Source organism: Mya arenaria, chromosome 12 (genome assembly GCF_026914265.1).
Source record: "Mya arenaria isolate MELC-2E11 chromosome 12, ASM2691426v1".
Lineage (NCBI taxonomy): Eukaryota > Metazoa > Mollusca > Bivalvia > Myida > Myidae > Mya > Mya arenaria.
The window spans coordinates 2,352,995-2,374,350 of record NC_069133.1 but is presented as its reverse complement, the minus strand read 5'-3'; the positions used below and the strand labels follow the sequence as shown (position 1 = coordinate 2,374,350).

The following is a 21,356-nucleotide window of genomic DNA, read 5'->3' as shown; positions in this document are numbered from 1 at the left end:
TTCGACCTAAAGTGTTATGCAAGGGTGCTGCATCCTTTTAATTGTTTATTAGCACCACTTTTCCCTCATGGAGACCTTATATTTCTTCAATTAAGTGCAATTTCTACTATTTTCTGTGCAATACATGATGTTCAAAATCTTTACTGCCCAATACAATGTGCACTTTTCTCCCTTAGCACTCTGGCCCTGTTCTGCAGCACCTTGTCCTTTTTATAACCCCCTACCTATACCATTATTTCAGTTTCGTTCAGAAATGACAAAGACTGTGTTTGATGCTCAAATGTTTTACTGTAAAACATGTCTTAAAAATAAATATGTACACCTTCAATCTGACATTCACAGTAGAACATATGGTTTAACATACCAACTCTAGTATTCCGATTCATTTACAAAGACAACAGCATACTTAAAGAGACTTCATCACAGATTGTATGTTTGCAATGTTAGTTCTTTTTCTTTTTTCTTTTTTTTTTCAATTTGTTGATGTTGAGTTATTAAACATACTTTTATGAACCAAACAATGGGCACATTCATTCAGAAGTTTGTAATTCCAAGCGTATGTGTGATTCAATTTTCACTAGCATTACTAACAATTTTGGCAAAGTAAGCATTTCCTGTGAAACTTATACATCATTATTAACAGTTAAGCTCTAATTTGAACCTTTAATGACATTTTATCACTGTTATAAGCATGTTGTTAAAAATTCACATGAAATGTTGACACTATTAAATGTGATCAAGTCCCTTTATTATTAAAAATAATGTTTTGTACATTGTTAACACATTGCTATATTTCAAAACATGACTTGACAAGCTACATTTATTCAAATCTTTCTTATCTTTATTGTATTTCATTTTAATATTTGTTTAAAGACTCATAATTGAATAGCCTACTTCCAAAATATGACCGATTTCTTAATTATGGTGTGTTTCACATACTGAAGAACCAAGACTGTGGTAATAATTTAAATTGTCTTAATCATGTAAAATGTGATCTCCCTAAATATGGTAAAACTTTTTTTTCAAAATAAATAAAGTTTTCTATTCCATTTTAACCCTTTTAACTTAAGCTCAAAAGTAAAATGAATAGTGCATACAGGGTAAACTGTTAGTTAAAAAAGGGGTTAAAATAAACAAACTTGGTTCCACTGCGTGTGAATCGCACACTTATTTAATTCTTCACAATAAAATCATAACATCAATTGTCAAAGTACCCAGTTCAAACTCAATATATGCCTTGTATTTATATCACACAATTGTATTTGTAATGATGCTTTATTTATACAACAATGTAGTGGCAATACACTGAAAACCAATTTACCAAGGACACAATACCATTTTTGTTTGAATATTAAAATATAAACATCTTATTAATATGATAAAAGTAAAATTCAAAATCAAGATTTAATAATGAACAATGTATTCCAACATTTGAACAATATCTAGCAGCTTCAGTAAGAGAAACAAAATCACCTCAACATGTATGAACATTACAAAGATCATCTATCAGTATCATCTGAAATGAAAACTTACTTCCAAAAGATTTGTGCATAAAAAGAAAAAAGTCATTCAGAATTCCTACACCATTTTCCATCGAAATCAACAATGTCAGAACTCTTTACATTTAATTATTTAAGTATGCTGCAAGTAAATTGCGTTGTAATTTCAATTTAGCAGTTAAATTTAATGACCTTACTCATGGGAATCTTAATTATTTATGGAATCATACACGTCAGTGACTATCAATTTAAACTGATATATACAAAATAAATGTTAAAACGCTACAATTAATAAATACTATTATTTAAAATTCTACAATCTACTTCCACAGATGTATGGGCATATATCCTCGATAGAAAATGGCTGAGGAGTTCCGAATGAACAGAATTATGATGTGAACAAGAGTGCGGCAACAGTTGTCCATTTGTTCCCATTCTATCAAGGGGAATAATTTAATAATTCTTGGTAAGGGCTGTAACTGACACTGGAAAAACTTGTGGCCCAATCCCAGAGCAAAGCTGCACGATTTGCTGTAAGATGTCATTTTTAAGTAGGCAGTTGGTGTCCTAAACCTAGTTTATTATTATGATTATACAAGATATTGTTTAAAGAATACCTTTAACTATTATCAGCAGGAAAAGGGCCATAACTGATATTGGAAAAAATTGTGGCCCTATTTATTTGCATGTTACGTTGCACTCTTTCTTTGTTGTGTCCTTTATCATTGAATGTGTAAATGTATCATCATACAATAAAATATGATTAAATTAAAAGAAGAATTAAGCCAGAGTTTTAGGCCTTGTTACACAAGTCATGTGTCTTCTCTCTGGCAACAAACATCATATAAATCTCTCAATTCTTGACTAAATTATTTTTAAGTTGAAGCGACAGTAAATATTTTAGCAAAACACTGATGATATCAAAGCCATATAAAAACAACACCAGAAGTGCTAAACTTATGAAATATTTGATAATTGCCTCTTCTCACAGTGTACATTTTACTTGTGTCAAATGTTTTTATTCTATGCTACTGCTACAAAGAGACTAGTTTTGACCTGAGTAAATATCATCCAAATTATAGCCATTAAATAAAGCCAGTAAGTAGTCCACCAAATTTTATTTCTATAAGTGTATAGAACAGTATGTATGATAATAAAATTTATGATATACAATGTTCATAATAAGCACATAGCTATGCTAATAGTATTTCACTATATGCATCACTTCTAACTTTGCTAAATAGACAAGGAAACACATGACATAAAGTTTATCCTTATTAACATTACCTTAAGCTAACTGCCTAGTATATGTTACTGGGGTTCAAGTTGTCATACATGATATCATTTTTTCACATATTAACAATGCTCTTTTGTTTTTAAGTTAAAAAAGGGGCATAACCCAACAATCATTACGGTCAGAGTTATTGGCCTTCCTGTACATGTGCATATTGTCTCTAGCAACCTGTGAGCCAAGTTTCATTTCAATATCTTGAACAGAATGAAAGTTAAGGCCAAAGCTAAAAAAAATCTGACACCACCGCCCAAACTAAGGCTATCACATAACCTCGACTTGTTTTATTTGAAAAACAAGCTGTAAAAGAGTTACAACCACACTTGGTAATTTTATAAAACTGTGGTAAATATATAGATTTGTTTCGACAAACACTAGAGAAAAATAAATCATACACGCAAATTTTATCACATAACATATGATCACAAATTTACAAATAAAACTAACCGTATTGCTTGATGACTTATCACTCTGCTGATTTTATAATGCATACTGAACGCCCTTGAGTATGGGTCAATATAAGTAGATTGCCCTCCTTTCAGGCTACTTCATAGCAAGTCTACGTCCAGAGACTTAACCTAAGAACTGGAACATGATAAGCATTTGATAGTCAATTTTAGGCAATTTTCCAGAAATATTGGTACTTGTGTCAATTATCATCGTTTTATTATATCAGCAGTACACATAAGCACTAGAATTCTGTGAATTGGATGTGTCGCCCCATTGGGAGCACCTTGACCTTGACATCAAAATAGGGATCATCCACTGACCAACATGCAAATAGAGTTTGAATACTTAAAGCAGTCATTCAGAATTTATTGACTCGAGACATGATGCCACAATCGCTGACACTAAACAAAGTAATCCCTATATGCCAGACATGCTTGGCAGGTGGCACAAAAACCTGCATCATTGATTTATTGCAAACAAAACAACAATAACTTGGTCCTCAATTTGTGCAAACATTACTCTAATCAACAATTAAAGTATCACTTAACAAATTTAATTTTATCAGAAAAATAAACACAAACATTTCCCATACTCTAAAATGAGATTCTCAATGTTTTCATGGTAACAAGTATTTCCAGCAACATGTAATCATAATGAATTAAAATGTGTGCATGCTTATATTGGATGAAAACATCACCATTAAAAAGAAAATTATCTTGACGAATGTCATAAACCTGATATTGATATGATATTGTTAAAATGATCTGTTATAATCACCCTTACTTGCACTTATGTTTATCAATGGACAAATTTCTCCAAAAACATTTGAAGTAATGTGACATGAAAATATACAATAAATTCTCAGTTTATTAAATGTAATCATTCAATTTAGATCAAAGCAAAAATAAAGCAAACATGTTCAGTCTAAGTTTATAAAAAGGTTCAAGACAACCAGAAACCAAATCATGTCTGTTAATATGTGCAACTGCAATTCTTAACGTATTAAAACTGATCGGAAATTCTATTGACTGGAAATGTATATGGTTATAATACTGTATTTGATTGAATAAAGTATTTTGTGGATTGCAAAAACATAATAGGCAGTGAGTTCAACATGTTCAGTCAGTTCACCATGACAAAGTGTTCAAGCTCTCACAAATTTACCATTTTGACAATTTTTTTTTTTTTGTCTTAGAATGAGCTAAATTGTGCGGACATATTTTAAAAACAGTGAGATAGGATTGCTGATAAGATGATTGCTGATAAGATGATTGTTGATCAGATCGCAATTTTTCCACAGAACTAACATTGCATTCATTATGCCAAAGAAAGCACTTTGTTGGCCAATTGTAAATTTTCATGGAAAAATTACAGGGGTTTCGTCGAGAAACCTAGCCCTAGAGGTGATTTTAATAACGCCTAGGAGAGGACTGTTATCGGTGCAACACTACTTTTAAAAATCTCTTTGTTCGAAATCTTTTCTAGGATTTTTCCTCAGACAGCCCCCTGGCTGCCAGCCAAAGGGAAATTTCAGCTATCATTATTTAAATTATTTTTCTCCGAAAACAGTTGTTTGCTTGTAAGTCTCAGCCTGTTGAAGTGTAAGTTTTGAGCATGTTCAAGTAAGCATTGATGGTTTTAGCACATTTACATGATGGTATGATGTGGAGGGAATACTTCTCACCGAAGACAAAACTACCACCCAATGTATCAATACTGATGTCAAATGTTAAACGACCATGGCTCCTTTATATTGTATAAGAGATACTAACAAGAGCTGTCACAGAGACAGCACGCTCGACTATTCCGCTGCTTTTCAATACCATTGTATAAAGTCTCAATGCAATACATCAAGTAGTTGCTGAGAAATTATCCTATGTGTGCTAACATGCAAGACCTTAACCAAAATTTTTAAGTCGCATAATAAAGGGACAAAAATTATATAATATGAAAGATAGAGTTATCTTACTTGATTAAATAAGAAGTTATATGGTTGTGAGCCTGTGTGTAAAGTTTCAATGCAATACATGATATATTTGCTGAAGCATTGACTTAACAGTGGTTACATGCAAAACCTTAACCAGAATTTCTATGTTGAATAAAAAAGGGACCATTATTTGAATTTAATGCAAACTAGAGTTATCTTACTTGGTTATTTAAGTAGATTGGATGGCTGAGTACCATTTTATAAAGTCTCAATGCAATTCATCCAGTAGTTGCTGAGATATTAACCTATGTGTGCTTACATGCAAAACTTTAACCAGAAATTCTGAGTCAAATAATAAAGGGCAATTTTTTGCATTAATGCAAACTAGATTTATCTAACTTGGTAAGTTAAGTAGGTTGGATGGTTGAGTAGTATAGCTCTCCTTATTCTTTGAATAGCCGAGCTAAAAAGGGATAGTGTCCTTTTTACTTTTAGAGATGCTAAAGGAAACAGATGAAACAGTCATCAGTTTCTACAAGTCAACAAATTCTATGAACTATTTGATGAACTTTTATCTTGATCAGACCAATGTATTAAGCTAATTTCATTTTGTTTCAAAAATGAATAAAGAGGAAAAATACCACCTGTAACAATTTAAACAGGCCATGCCAGATACCATGTTTGCTATTTGTGGAAACTGAGGGAATGTGATAGAGAAGGATGTTTGATAATGCCCCTTCAAATGACGCATGATTTGACAGAATTTCACAGAAATCTGTATGAACTGAAGCCTAGTATTCGCATAATACCACTGTTGATATTTTCTCCTATTTTCTTATGATATTGTTCATTTATATTTTTTCTTCACATAACCTTTTACCAAATTATTAATTTCAAGCATATAACACCTCCTCATAAAACACAGTCCTGTACATCGATTTTTTCACATTTAAACATTGAGCTATTTACCCATCTACACATATGTTCCGGGCACCATTCATTTTGTAGCACATTCATTAAAAAAATGTTTTTCCATGATATTGAATTAAAAGAGCAAAACTAACAGTATGTTCTCTGTTAATTTCTTCATATTTCACATAAACACACTCACTTTTTATATAAATGGAAATCAGGTCATGGTATATTCAAACGCAGGCACTTTTTACTAGCATTATTTAAAACTCATCCCATGAGATGATACACAATAAAAATGAGTTGAAAATTTCAGAATCATATAATCATGTTTTTTATAAATAAAATAATAAACACAGGTCACGTTGCATGCTTCTGTAACTTCTTTTGATGGTTGATACTCTCAGGAGCCGGTGAAGAGCCGAGATGAACGATGCTGGTCAAGACTGGATTCTCAGAGAAGATATCGGTAAAAACTCGATCTACGAAGAGCTACATGGATAAATTTAATCTTTCTGCCATGGTTTTTTATCTAGCCCGCGATGTGAAGGTATATGCAAGTTCCGACACTTATCTCCGTACGTGCAACCTGTGGTTCTCCAGAAATAACACTCGTTTCCATTTACCGGACCTTTGGTTTTGTCTGCGGCTCCAGATTTTACTGCCGAACCTATAGTGATTGTCCCATTACTGAAACAGACCAGTTTTAATACAGTTTATATGTGTCATGTTTGTAGAAATGGGGGAATCATTATATATTTTACATGTAATACACGTTTATAAAACAGACCAGTTATAATACAGTTTACATGTTTCACGTTTGTAAACAGAAAAGGAGAAATCATTACATAATTTACATGTATTACACCCATTACTGAAACAGACCAGTTATAAGACAACTTACTTTGGCAGAAAATACGAATATAATTTTTTTATTCACATTTTTAAAGAATCAGCCCCCACTTTTGTGTTATAAGTAAAATAAACATTCAGACCTTGCATGGAATTTTTGAAGGTTTTCTAAGTAGTGAAAATAAGGAAAAGTTCAGATATTGTTGATAAATTTCTGACCACTTTAAAGCTGCATTCTCACAAATTATCAGTTTTGGCCTTTTTTGTCTTGGAATCGGCTCATTTTTGCATCAGTGCCTTCAATTCAGTCATATACGATGACTCACAATACAACAGAACTAAATTGGGAAGTTGCTGAAAATTTCATTTTTCTTAAAACATTAGTATCACTCTTAGCCATGAAACGTCATTTTCACACGTAAATATGAAAACTGTGATCTGCTCTTCTGCCAGCAGTCTGGTTTCCAGACATTTATGCAAAACTTGGCTTATTCCAAGACAAAAAATAAAAAAGTTGTCAAAAAAAAATCAATCTGTGAGAGTGCAGTTTTAAAAAGTGATAACCATTCAATATCATACAAACATATTTTACCAAAGAACATTAAGCATTAGGCAAACATGTTTTTACAATAAAAATAATTGCTGTGTTGTTTTTAAAATTATGTAGTTTTCAATTAACCATGTTATGTACCAATATTCCATAATATTAAATTTACATGACCATGATAAAAACCTCAGCCCCAGAAACCACCACCCTATTTCCAATAATGAACGGAAGGGGGCGATACAACGAAGACATCAAACACCTCTTAACCCTAACTCACTTCTCAAACTGCAAGGCATTAACAAATCATTATAAATCATATTAAACATGTGAATACAAAAACCTACAATTTTTTATTTAAGATTGATTTTGAATAATAAAATGCTTTATGTTTTATTTTCCATACACTAAATAATTTATGTTGTATTTTAACAACATTAAAAGCCACAGAAACATTACCATAAGCACACCAGCTGTTTAGAGTTTGTACATTAACATATAGAAGCAGAATACTCAGATATTAACCCTTTCGGTGCCAAAGTCGCAAAAATATGATAGCCCTGGATTCCCGGTATTTAAATAAACAACAAATGTTTTAACTTAACCCTTTCGGCGCTGACGTCGCAAAAATGCAACAGCCTGGGTGAAAGCTGATGTCACATTGTTAGAATATCATACTGGCCCTATAATATTGTTCCGAACTTTGTTTAAGTTAACAACGTGTTAAAGACATCGTTGTTAACTTTCAAAGGTGAAATATTCTATTAAGTGCTTCCATATTTAATTCTAACCAGTAAAGCTAAAACCTTGTCCCAAATCTTTCTAAGAACACTGCCTTTCATAAGTGTATCCGTCAAAATTCCAGAGCAATAAAGATTTAAAACTTAACGAGGACCAAGTCAACAGCGTTGTTTACTTAAACAAAGTGCTGAACAATCGACCGATTATGCACTTTTAATAATATACTTAACGCCGAAAGGGTTAACACTCATCCTACTGGGTACATACGCCGTAAAAGGTTATACATTCAAGAACTGTTAAACATACAACTAACATGATGAATAAAAGAAAAGAAAGTGCAACAATAACTATTACAGTGTAACTAATGAAAACAATAACTATGAACATTGATCAAAAAGTCGATTGAAATCTTTTAGTAGTTTTTTCTTTTATTTTTTTTTAACTAAGCTTTAAAATATTAACCAGATAAGTACAAACTAGTACATTCTGGAAATTGATCACGTTTAAGTGGTTAAACTGCATGATTTACCAAAAACTATATGTTATTGCTGAAAGTGGGCACAGGAATCAATACACTTAATTAGGTGTCTAACGAAATGATAAATGAAAATATGCACACAAGACCCCTAATCATTTTTCATTTCGTACACATACGGCCTGCGGACATTGCAGACAATAGCAAACAATGGAGGGACACAAATGGGGCATTAAAGGACCGTAACCCAGGATACAAACTAAACTAGAGTCATTCCTCTATGCATATCAGTATTCCTTTGTTGATAACCAGTAACTTGTGTTCTTTAGTTGGAATTAATTAAGGTCATATGACTGGCCATATGATAGAAGTTCATTTTGGGATTCAAATCGATTTATCAATTACATATGGAAACAAACTTCTTGTGACATCATATTTACCAGGGAACAACAACTCACTGAACTGGGTGGTCTTAAAAGCAACAATTTTGAGCAAGGAAGCCAGTTTTTTTTTATGAAAACACTGAATGACAGAATTTTACTGAATTTCTCTATTTTTGAAAATATACTGACTGCTTAATTTCCTTTTTTTTTTTTTACAAGATACATTTTTTTTTAAATAAATGTGAATGTTATTCCATCTACTACCCTTTGGTTGCATTGTTTGTCTACATTCACAACCAAAAAACTGGCTTACAACACGAAATAAGCAATAAAACCCTATCACTCTTCTAGTTTCCAGTCACCTAGTAAATTCTGAGACCATTAAGGCATGCATATACTTACAAAAACTTCAAAATTGCCTTTTGCGACCAATTAAAATAGGCCTACAGAAAAGAAAGAAAAACGACTTGTATGTCTAGTCTGCCAACTTGAAATAAAGCTTATCTTATCACGGGACACCTTAACTGTTATCAAAAGTAATAAAGAAAAATTCAATTTTTTTGGCTTAGGTGCTATTAACGCAAAAATGATAAACCACGACAAGGAAATACAATACTCAGCACAATATGCAAAGCATATTATATTTGTCCTTACAACAAGTATGATGTGCCAACATGTACAGTAGATGTACACGCGCTTCTCACATTTTGACACAAAAATAAAAGCAAAAGAAAAGTAATCCCCCAGAAGTATATAAACCAGAAGTATATAAATATTGACGAAAAATAAATGGTGAACAACATGTATAGCACAGTTTATCACGTGCAGCATGTATAGATGAATACATACCACCTTCCCTATCTTGACGCACTGCCAATGTATTCACAATTTTACACCAAGCCTTGCAAATAATCAACAGTTCAATCTTAATTAGATTAGATTAATTTTGAGTTATCACAGGAATGATAAATACCCTAGACCCCACATGGACATATCTTTTATTTTTCTATGTTTTACAAATAACTCTCAAGAAAAAATAGAAATAAGAGAGAATGTCAGCAACCAACTAACTGACAAATTCCCTTGTGTGAAAACCAATCAATCGTAATTTTTGTATGGAACGTTAAATCTAAATCACATATTTTTTTCAAATATCATCAAGGTATATAAATCTTTAAACAGTTTAGTCTGTGTGATGGTACATTATGTCAGCAATCACCTTTCTAACATATACACAGGTGTGAAATTATATTTATTATATTTAATTCTCATCATGGGGCGTAACTCCTGAAATAGTTTATCAGGAACAATGTGGCTGAATTTCTGTTTGACATGTATGTATTCATTATGATGATAAATTTTCAACAAATTTCTGTAAGTTAATCAATGCGTTTAATCAGGTGAGGACGTGAGTGTATATCTTAGGTCAGAGAAGGGAATATCTTTTGAAACAGTAACATCCGAGTGAAGTGACAGCAAGTGCGCAATACGTTGCCTACCATGAACCCATAATTATGTGAAATGCTATAAGCCTTCAACAATCTTTGTTCAAAATTATGTAAAGTATTTGTTTTCTTACTTCAGCAAGGACAGTAACTCCTTGAATAAATGAAATAGATACAGTAACTCCTTGATTAAATGAAATAGATAAGTCAGTGAAATGTCACAGAATGAGAGCTATATGCAGCCTGCAATGCACGGATGTAGGAAATTCTATAAATATTTGTTCGAGATACTGAATATAAATTCAATAAAATATGTTGATTTTTCCAAAATAAAAACTATTCATAGCAGGGGTTTTTAAGCAACTCCCATACTGCCCAAAAATATTCTGATGTGGCACAAGTAAAGCATTTTGTTACCAATGTGTGTGGTTTTTTATCTGGCCAATTTGAGGGCAAAATTCGGCTTCATTGCTAAATGCGAAAAACATGCTTATAGCTGAAGCTCCAAGCGTCATGAAGCAACATTTTTACTTTTTGACTTGGCACTTTTTCATTCAGGGCAAATTCACTTAATATAAAAACAAACTTTATGAAAGAATGTAAACACAAGCAATTATTATTAATAACAAGAGCGCCGCAGAGAGAATGCCCGCACTCGCGCCGCAGAGAGATTGCCCGCACTCGTCTGTTTTTGTTGTTTTTAGGAAAGGGGGCACAACTCTAACATCATTCTAGACAGAGTTATGTGCCTTGCTTTACACGCCATATTTTGTCTCGCAACAAATTGAGTTTGAAGAATATATAGCATAATAAGACTGCATTTGTACCAGTTTACTTGTTAAAGGTTGGTTTTTCATGATTGTTAATATCTGTGAAAGGAACTTTTGTGAAAAAGTATACTTTTGTGGAAAAGGGCAGAATAATGAATGACCTAGGCCAGAGTGTTTATGAATGACCTAGGCCAGAGTGTTTATGAATGACCTAGGCCAGAGTGTTTATGAATGACCTAGGCCAGAGTGTTTATGAATGACCTAGGCCAGAGTGTTTATAAATGACCTAGGCCAGAGTGTTTGTCTACAAGGAATCCAAGGCTAAGACAATACCTTGTCTTTTTCTTCTTCAAATAACATGAATAGCTATAATTTGATTGGATTATATGTTGCACTTTCCCACTAGTGTTAGTATTTAAAAAGTTTAGTGCTCACTGTTTTATTATATAAACTTCAAACAAAAATTAACAGAAAAACACTCTGTTTAACTACATAAGACAGCAAATGATTCTCAACATAGGTCAAGAGATTAAAATCTTCTATCAAACAAGAGGGGAGAGTGGTGTAGTGGTATAGGTATCTGCCTAACACCCAAAGCGGTTTTTGGTTCGATCCCAACCAGGGGTACTATCTCATTGCCTTTCAAAATGGGCACCAGTACTGGTTTCTACCCAGGAAACAGACTTGAGCGTGATTCTATAAGCATTGAGCTTCGTCACAATCAGGCTAGAAGAAATACCGTATTTTCTCGACTATAAGGCGATTCGCTTATAAGACGGCCCCCTAACTTTGCCCATGAAATCTGGTGCTTTTTGTTTCGACTCGCTTATAAGACGGGGTCAATTTTTAAGCAAATCTAAAAAAAAACATGTTCAAGCTCAACGGACAATTATCGACTTTCGTGGTAACTGGTTTTGTTTTACTCAAAGAAAATGGCGGTCAACTGTGAGCTCTCTATTTGGAGGTAGGTTAAAAATGAGTACATGGTTACGCGTTTAAGTTTGCAGGACAGGTCGTTACTTATCGGAATTGTAATAATTAATCAATAACAACATATGTTTGTTTTAGTTTATTTTTTTATTGAAGACACCAATGAAGTTCTTCGGCAAAATAAATGGCTTCAATAACATAACTGCGAAAAGCCGAGGCACGAATAGGTGTTTGTTTAGCAATAATGCTTTAGGCAATATTGTCCCTTGATTGGCGACGAACATAAAGGATTCATATTCGCATTGTCATTTGTTTGCTTAATCAAATTGACAGTTAGGTACCTACATCATATTAAGATTATAATTTATTGATTTTATACATGTATATCTGTCAAACTAATTATACTGACACGCGCCATGAGAAAAAATGGAGTGCAGATATAACGGTACACTGTGTGACGTCAGAGCACGCGCGGTGAAGAGATTTCGTGTTGTTGTTTACTTAATTGCCCCATACTTGTACCAGGAGACGATATACTGGATAGACGAATATCCCCTATGTAAAATTTTACTGATTTTGACTTGAATCTTTTTTTAATGTTTTATCGACTCGCTTATAAGACGGGTCCCCTACTTTGGGGGTAAAAATCGGGACCCAATTTCCCCGTCTTATAGTCGAGAAAATACGGTAAGTATACACTAAACCAGAGTAAATCCCAATATTGTTCACATAGATAAAACAACAACTTTTGACATGAATACAAAGTTAAAGCTGTTAATACCTTTAACTCATTTTTTATATAAAAAGACTTAAATCCACTCTACAAAATGTGATTTCTACTAAAAACACATTCTATGTCATTGGAAAGCTAAGGTAGCTGGCCCTAATTATCCTCGCTGTCCTAGCCTATCTCCCTTAGCCGGCCCTAACTATCCTCACAGTCCTAGCCTTTCGAATCCCTGCTAGCAACTCACCTTTTGTTTATATTGCTTTGGTTTTTTCTTAGTGTTATAGTCCCATGATCATTGCCGTTTGTAATAGGATGGTCGGGAAACTTTATCAACAGCCGCTGGCCATTACATTCCACGCCCTGAAATATGCAAACAACATTACAATTATAGATAATAATTTGAGGAAGGCAAGTCCATATAGTTTTATTCTATCTTGCACTGTGGTTTTACTAACACTTTTAACATGTTTTAAAGTTCTTCCATTGACATGTTAAAGTTCTTCCATTGACATAGTAATGGTTATACAGTGAAAATGTAAATAGATGTCCTAGTGCAGAATTAGGTGAAGAAATTTAAAGCCGTTTGTCTAATACGTGGCGTCGTGTGCAGGAGACATCTTCATTTTTTTTTTCAAAAGAGAGTCAACTGTGTTAACTAACTTTATGTACATGTACCAGTCTCGTGCCAAGTGAGTTTATACAACAAAATTACAGAAAATTGTTCATCCAAAGCTTGAAATTTATATTGAATATCCATTTCCAGCCAGATTTTAACAGACAGTAGCACTGTAAGGGGTCAAGGCCAAAAGGTTCCAAGTGCCATTCAATAAAATTGTTGATAGAATCTTCTCGACTTCACCCCTGTGAATAATTAATTTGTTGTTGGAAAGAAATGCATATTAATTGATATTTGTATTTATTTATTTAAACTAGTTTATTTAGCTTGATTATTTAAGGATGGAAGATGGTGGTACCCATACCCATGATCATTCTCAACCTCTTTCTTAATTGTAATATTGGAAATTGAACTTGTGACTTGTATAAAACTGGTTGAATCTGAATTATTATTGATTGGTCAATATTTATTCACTAATAATTAATGACCAATCAAATCATTTTGATGTGCAAACTAGCCAAATATTGTTGACCAAAAAAAATTCTGGACCAAGATGTTTACTAGTGATTTTTTTTAGAAATGTCTATAATTTTTCAGGAAATGATGTCCAGACTTGACACTTTTCTCACAATATTTTAGCACCAAATCAACCTGCCAAATTATGGTGCTAACATACTGTACAAATAATACCTTTTTTCGCCAATGCTTAGTTTTGACCCGAAAAAAGTACAAATATGTGTGTTGTCATGGATACAAGAAATCAAATGTTGTGTTTGATAGAATACACCATTTTTCCACCAAAAATGTAGATTGTACTTCATGTGTACCAAATTACAATCATATTTAACAAGATTTATTCTTATTATATCAAGTTTGCGAGAACTTCTTGAACTTCTAGAACAAACCTCTTAAAAAATATATCATTAATTACGGCGGAAACAGTTCTATTCAATGTTTATTAATGACCGATTTACCTGACATCCCACCATGGCTTTTCCTGCCGCTTCTTTACTTGCAAAATTTACAAACGCACAGTATTTTTCTGGTAAACAGCGTACACTTTTTACAGGACCAAATCTGAAATAAGCACCAAAATAAATGTAATGTTCATATCTGGAAAAGCACCTGTGGGAACCTGTTTTTATCAATATCAAAATTCCTTCATTTATCAAGCTAATGTTTTAGAAAAAAAATACTATTATCTGACCAATTCTATATTAATCAATCCAGTATATAGAAGTATTACATACATCCAAATGCTTTGTGACAAACCCATCATCTTCACACTAAAATCACACACATAAAATAACACAATCTCATACACAGTGATTTCTTATAGGTGACATATTTTTGCATTATTTTACTTAAAATATTAAATAACATTGTTATTAAAGCTATAAATAAAAAAAATCTTCAAATGAAAGAAACTTTTTTAAATGACAACACATGATATTGACCACCATCATGTGAATTGCATGATGGTAGTGATAACTGTATGGCAAGGGATGTAACTGCTGTATGATGAGGGAAATAACTGCTGTACAACAAGGGATGTAACTGCTGTATGATGAGGGAAGTAACTGCTGTATGATGAGGGAAGTAACTGCTGTACAACAAGGGATGTAACTGCTGTATGATGAGGGAAGTAACTGCTGTATGATGAGGGAAGTAACTGCTGTATGGCAAGGGAAGAAACTGCTGTACAACAAGGGATGTAACTGCTGTATGATGAGGGAAGTAACTGCTGTATGACAAGGGAAGAAACTGCTGTACAACAAGGGATGTAACTGCTGCATGATGAAGGAAGTAACAGCTGTATGATGAGGGAAGTAACTGCTGTATGGCAAGGAAGAAACTGCTGTACAACAAGGAATGTAACTGCTGTATGATGAGGGAAGTAACTGCTGTGTGATGAGGGAAGTAACAGCTGTATGGCAAGGGATGTAACTGCTGTATGATAAGGGAAGTAACTGCTGTATGACAAGGGAAGAAACTGCTGTACAACAAGGGATGTAACTGCTGCATGATGAAGGAAGTAACTGCTGTATGATGAGGGAATTAACTGCTGTATGGCAAGGAAGAAACTGCTGTACAACAGGGAATGTAACTGCTGTATGATGAGGGAAGTAACTGCTGTATGATGAGGGAAGTAACTGCTGTATGGCAAGGGATGTAACTGCTGTATGATAAGGGAAGTAACTGCTGTATGGCAAGGGAAGAAACTGCTGTACAACAAGGGATGTAACTGCTGTATGATGAGGGAAGTAACTGCTGTATGATGAGGGAAGTAACTGCTGTATGGCAAGGGATGTAACTGCTGTATGATAAGGGAAGTAACTGCTGTATGGTAAGGGAAGAAACTGCTGTACAACAAGGGATGCAACTGCTGTATGATGAGGGAAGTAACTGCTGTATGATGAGGGAAGTAACTGCTGTATGGCAAGGGATGTAACTGCTGTATGATGAGGGAAGTAACTGCTGTATGGCAAGGGATGTAACTGCTGTATGATGAGGAAAGTAACTGTTGTATGGCAAGGGAAGAAACTGTTGTACAACAAGGGATGTAACTGCTGTATGCTGAGGGAAGCAACTGCTGTATGATGAGGGACGTAAGTGCTGTACAAGAAGGGATGTAACTGCTATATGATGAGGGAAGTAATTGCTGCATGGCAAGGGAAGTAACTGCTGTATGATGAGGGAAGTAACTGCTGTATGATGAGGGAAGTAACTGCTGTATGTTGAGGGAAGTAACTGCTGTGTGATGAGGGAAGTAACTGCTGGGTTGTAACTGCTGTACAACAAGGGATGTAACAGTTGTATGATGAGGAGAGTAACTGCTGTATGGCAAGGGAAGAAACTGCTGTACAACAAGGGATGTAACCGCTGCATGATGGGGGAAGTAACTGCTGTATGATGAGGGAAGTAACTGCTGTACAACAAGGGATGTACCTGCTGTATGATGAGGGAAGTAATTGCTGTATGGCAAGGGAAGTAACTGCTGTATGATGAGGGAAGTAACTGCTGTATGATGAGGGAAGTAACTGCTGTATTATGACGGAAGTAATTGCTGTATGATGAGGGAAGTAACTACTGTACAACAAGGGATGTAACTGATGTATGGCAAGGGAAGTAACTGATGTATGGCAAGGGAAGTAACTGCTGTACAACAAGGGAAGTAACTGATGTACGGCAAGTGAAGTAACTCATGTATGGCAAGGGAAGTAACTGCTGTATGGCAAGAGAAGTAACTGATGTTTTGCAAGGGAAGTAACTGCTCTACCACAAGAGAAGTAACTATTGCACAGCAAGGGAAGTAACTGATGTATCGCAAGGGAAGTAACTGCTGTACAACAAGAGAAGAAACTGCTTTGTGGAGTTTGGTAACAAGAAATCAATGATGACAATGCATACCTAGAAAACATTTGTTGAAGCTTTTTTTCTGTAACATCAGGTAAGACATTTCCAACCCAGAGTGCTGTTAAACCCTCAGGATTTTTGGGACTGAAAACAAAAACATGGAGATTGTTAGTTTAGTCTCAATTGATTTCTTTTAAGCACTTTAAATTAATTGCTAGATTTTTATCCCATACTGCCCCTCTTTTATTAGCCGCCCCTTAATTTAAATTGACTCAAATTAAAGTGTTGAACTAGGGTATGTATTTGCGTATCCGTCTGGTACTACCCAGGATGTCTATTATTCATACCTACTGTGTAGATGTATAACATTTACATGTAAAAAAAAAAAGAAACATTGATTTGATTGTGTTCATGGCTCGTCTAAAGCACATGTATATGGTCACTTATGCAATAAGCAAGAGCATGATCACATATTCAACCGTGAATCAGACATCGAAGAAAAACAAAAAATAACATCCCCCGCCCATTTTTAAAAAAAGAAATTTGATGAAAATCTAGCAATTAATTAAAATTGGGGCTTATCTATTTTGTACTGAAAGTCAATATGTTGTAAAATGATCGTTGCGACTGATTTCTGGGTAGATCTAGGTCAGCTAATGAGATGGCTCAAGACAGAGGCCATTGTGCAGCCTTACCAGCTAGAACTTCTACCAGCAGATTGTCTAGACCGTAGATGGAAATAATCATGCTCTAGATATTCAAACTCTCTTGAGAGCATTATTTACTGCTACAATAAATAAAGAACACCAATCTTATCATTTGAATGACTAATACATCTACAATAATATTTAAAAACGAATATGTTACCATAATATAAGAAATGTTAAGTAAGGAAATGTTAAAAACTTAATTTTCAAGTTTGTTAAACATCATTTTTTTAATAACTTTTTTTCAAATATAATAAGTATGAATAGAACACTTACTCCATTTTAGTGTCTGATGCCCCTTGTGTTCGAGAGTTGGCAGCGGGAGTAAAAGAATCATCATCGTCCGATACATACACTTCTCGGTCCACTGATAACGAATTCTCTGCTACAATGGGCAACATCAAACATTTACATACACAACAAATGTTGCAATGATTTACATTATATGTAAAAAAAAAAATATAAAATAAGAAAGTTCAATCAAGCGAAATATGATTATTCATAATTACACAATGTTATATAACAACAAAAGCAATGTGGATGTTTGTTATTTCCTTTTTAGTCAAACTGCGGGTATATTTCGACAAATATTGAGGCCAGAGTTATTGGCCTTGCTTTCAAGTGCATATTGTTCCTGGCAACATGTGTACCAAGTTTCAGTTGAACATCAACATGTGTACCAAGTTTCAATTGAACATCAACATGTGTACCAAGTTTCAGTTGAACATCAACATGTGTACCAAGTTTCAATTGAACATCAACATGTGTACCAAGTTTCAATTGAACATCAACATGTGTACCAAGTTTCAGTTAAACATCAACATGTGTACCAAGTTTCAGTTGAACATCAACATGTGTACCAAGTTTCAGTTGAACATCAACATGTGTACAAAGTTTCAGTTGAACATCAACATGTGTACCAAGTTTCAGTTGAACATCAACATGTGTACAATGTTTCAATTGAACATCAACATGTGTACCAAGTTTCAGTTGAACATCAACATGTGTACCAAGTTTCAGTTGAACATCAACATGTGTACCAAGTTTCAGTTGAACATATACATGTGTACCAAGTTTCAGTTGAACATATACATGTGTACCAAGTTTCAGTTGAACATCAACATGTGTACCAAGTTTCAGTTGAACATCAACATGTGTACAATGTTTCAGTTGAACATCAACATGTGTACCAAGTTTCAGTTGAACATCAACATGTGTACCAAGTTTCAGTTGAACATATACATGTGTACCAAGTTTCAATTGAACATCAACATGTGTACAAAGTTTCAGTTGAACATATACATGTGTACCAAGTTTCAGTTGAACATCAACATGTGTACCAAGTTTCAATTGAACATCAACATGTGTACCAAGTTTCAGTTGAACATCAACATGTGTACCAAGTTTCAGTTGAACATCAACATGTGTACAATGTTTCAATTGAACATCAACATGTGTACCAAGTTTCAATTGAACATCAACATCTGTACCAAGTTTCAATTGAACATCAACATGTGTACCAAGTTTCAATTGAACATCTTTTGAACATGTTTTAGTTATGGCCAAAGTTGAAGATTCAGTACAACCCCACCGCACATGAGGACAACAAGGCTTTGCCAACAAGGACAACAACAAGGCTATGACAAACAGACTTTATTTCTTTAAAAACTAGACAAGCTATAACATACTTTCAACTGATGTTTAAAAAAACATCTCTTCACTACAGTCTTTCTTTCAGGTTTGTAATCCACAATTACATCATTAACAGTTAAAGAAATGTCAAAGCATTTCAAGCTTGAACCATTTCACAAGCTACCAAATTCCTTCTAAAATATTTCTTTCTATAACAACTATACTTATGCTGGGTATGTTATCACTACTTACAAGGAAATTTGTGTACAGTACTTACCAACACCGGCTAATAAAGAGTCTAAGGCGGCCTGCACGGTTCCATATCTTTTTATTGCTGCTTCCGCTTGCGGACGAGTAAAACCCATTTCCTGTGATATAACAAACATTAAAATCATGATCACATTTCCTGTTGTAAAACAAATATGATCATATTTTCTGTGGTTAACAAACATGCTCATATTTCCTGTGGTTAAAACAAACATGATTATATTTTCTGTGGTTTACAAACAGAACCATATTTCCTGTGGTATAACAAACATGATCATATTGTCTGTGGTTTAAAAAACATAACCATATTTTCTTTACAAACATAATCATATTTCCTGTGGTTTACAAACTTAATCAGAACTTAAAAATAAACATTTAGCCATTTTCATTGTTCATTTATATGGTTATTAAATCAAACACCTTTCAGATTTCAATGCTTTTCACTAAATTCTTCAAATTTACAAAGAAACTTGATAAATATGCCATATCTAATCATTTCTTTGACAACTTTAGATACACAGTGTAAGATTGTGAATAATTGTAGTCATACTCTCACATTTAACAACATAATTTCATAGGGCTTTTCCATTTAAACATATAACCCCCGGGAGGAACGCGCTTTTAAAATATACCACCCCTCTTTCAGAAACAAATTTACCCTTTCAGGATCCAAATTAGCAAAACAGACACCCACCCATATACTATTTACATAATTGCCTTCCCACCCTGGGGTATATGTTTTACTTGAATAGCCTTTACACAAAAGTATAATGGTTCAACAATAATTTGTGTCCACCCAGGCCCCCATGTTCCTTCAGACTCAAGACAGTACAACATAATTTCGCTGTAAATTTCATTATTGTAAAGCATTGATGGTTAAACCTGCTACATATTGTAAAGTCAAAACTCAGAAGTGTCACTGATAATTTGATAAAATGGTAAACGGAATATATTTAATAACTTTTGTTTAATCAGTTGTCGCAATAAGCATAAACACCCAAGCCCTGCACTGGTAGAATGTATGCAGGGCTTGTTAAAATTCTTTTATTTCATACAGCAGGGCATGTTTCAATGTTTAATGTAGCCAGATGGCTTATCAGTTATGTGAGAATTCGTTGTTGTCATCCAAGTCTCATTTTGATAACTGTTCAAATCTTGAAAATTAGTTTTTCTGAGTTTGAGTCTAATCTGACCCTACCACCTACCATTATTTGATGTGTTCTAACTCGTAACAGTTCTTGAACAGCGTCTTCACAATTTTTATCTAGTTTTAGCACTTGAGAAAACGCTTGCTCAGCATCAGGAAACATCTGCAAAAACAGAATCATTGAAAATATACAACCATAGAAGGAGAAAATTCAGAAAGAAATATATTACTTATTACAAGTACTAGTGAGCATAGCAAAGGTTTTAGTCACCAAGCCGGACAAGTGGGTTTCTGCCAGGTACTCTGGTTTCCCCCACAACACAAGACCACACTCTCGCGTAACATCATGCCAACAAGAGTGATTTAAATCATGTAACTTGTTTCACAATCGTTGCAAAAAAACTGAGTTTAATTTAAATTAACTATAGAGGCACTCCTGACAGTAATACACAACAGCATGTAGCAATACTTACTTTTAAACCAGCTAATGCCCTTCCTTGTCGGAAATAACCTTTCGGCCAATCTTTTGCTAATGAGATTGCTTTTTCAGCATCTTTTAAGGCTCTGGAAAGATACAATGATGACAAAATAAAATATAAAAATATCTAAATAAATGTATTTATTGTAGTTGCTGTATAGGACTATTTGGTATAGATTTGGTTACTCATGCTTAAACTAGTA

General features: G+C 33.9%; 1 protein-coding gene across 4 annotated transcripts in view; it reads right to left on the bottom strand.

Moving 5' to 3' along the window:
- Positions 1–268: 268 nt before the first annotated feature.
- Positions 269–21,356, bottom strand: part of LOC128211264 (stress-induced-phosphoprotein 1-like) — a 39,617-nt gene continuing 18,529 nt past the window's right edge. The window contains exons 13-21 of one of the 4 annotated variants that reach the window (XM_052915848.1): positions 21,149–21,239; positions 20,734–20,838; positions 19,539–19,629; positions 17,906–18,014; positions 16,977–17,066; positions 14,540–14,642; positions 13,194–13,309; positions 9,477–9,517; positions 6,636–6,769 (exon numbers count right to left, since the gene is read on the bottom strand). In XM_052915848.1, the coding sequence (XP_052771808.1) occupies positions 9,484–9,517; positions 13,194–13,309; positions 14,540–14,642; positions 16,977–17,066; positions 17,906–18,014; positions 19,539–19,629; positions 20,734–20,838; positions 21,149–21,239 (739 nt within the window). In that variant the 3' untranslated portion in view covers positions 6,636–6,769; positions 9,477–9,483. Of the gene's footprint in view, positions 6,770–9,476; positions 9,518–9,923; positions 9,976–13,193; positions 13,310–14,539; positions 14,643–16,976; positions 17,067–17,905; positions 18,015–19,538; positions 19,630–20,733; positions 20,839–21,148; positions 21,240–21,356 lie in introns of all 4 variants that reach the window. The other 3 variants (XM_052915850.1, XM_052915849.1, XM_052915847.1) reach the window with 3 other exon arrangements.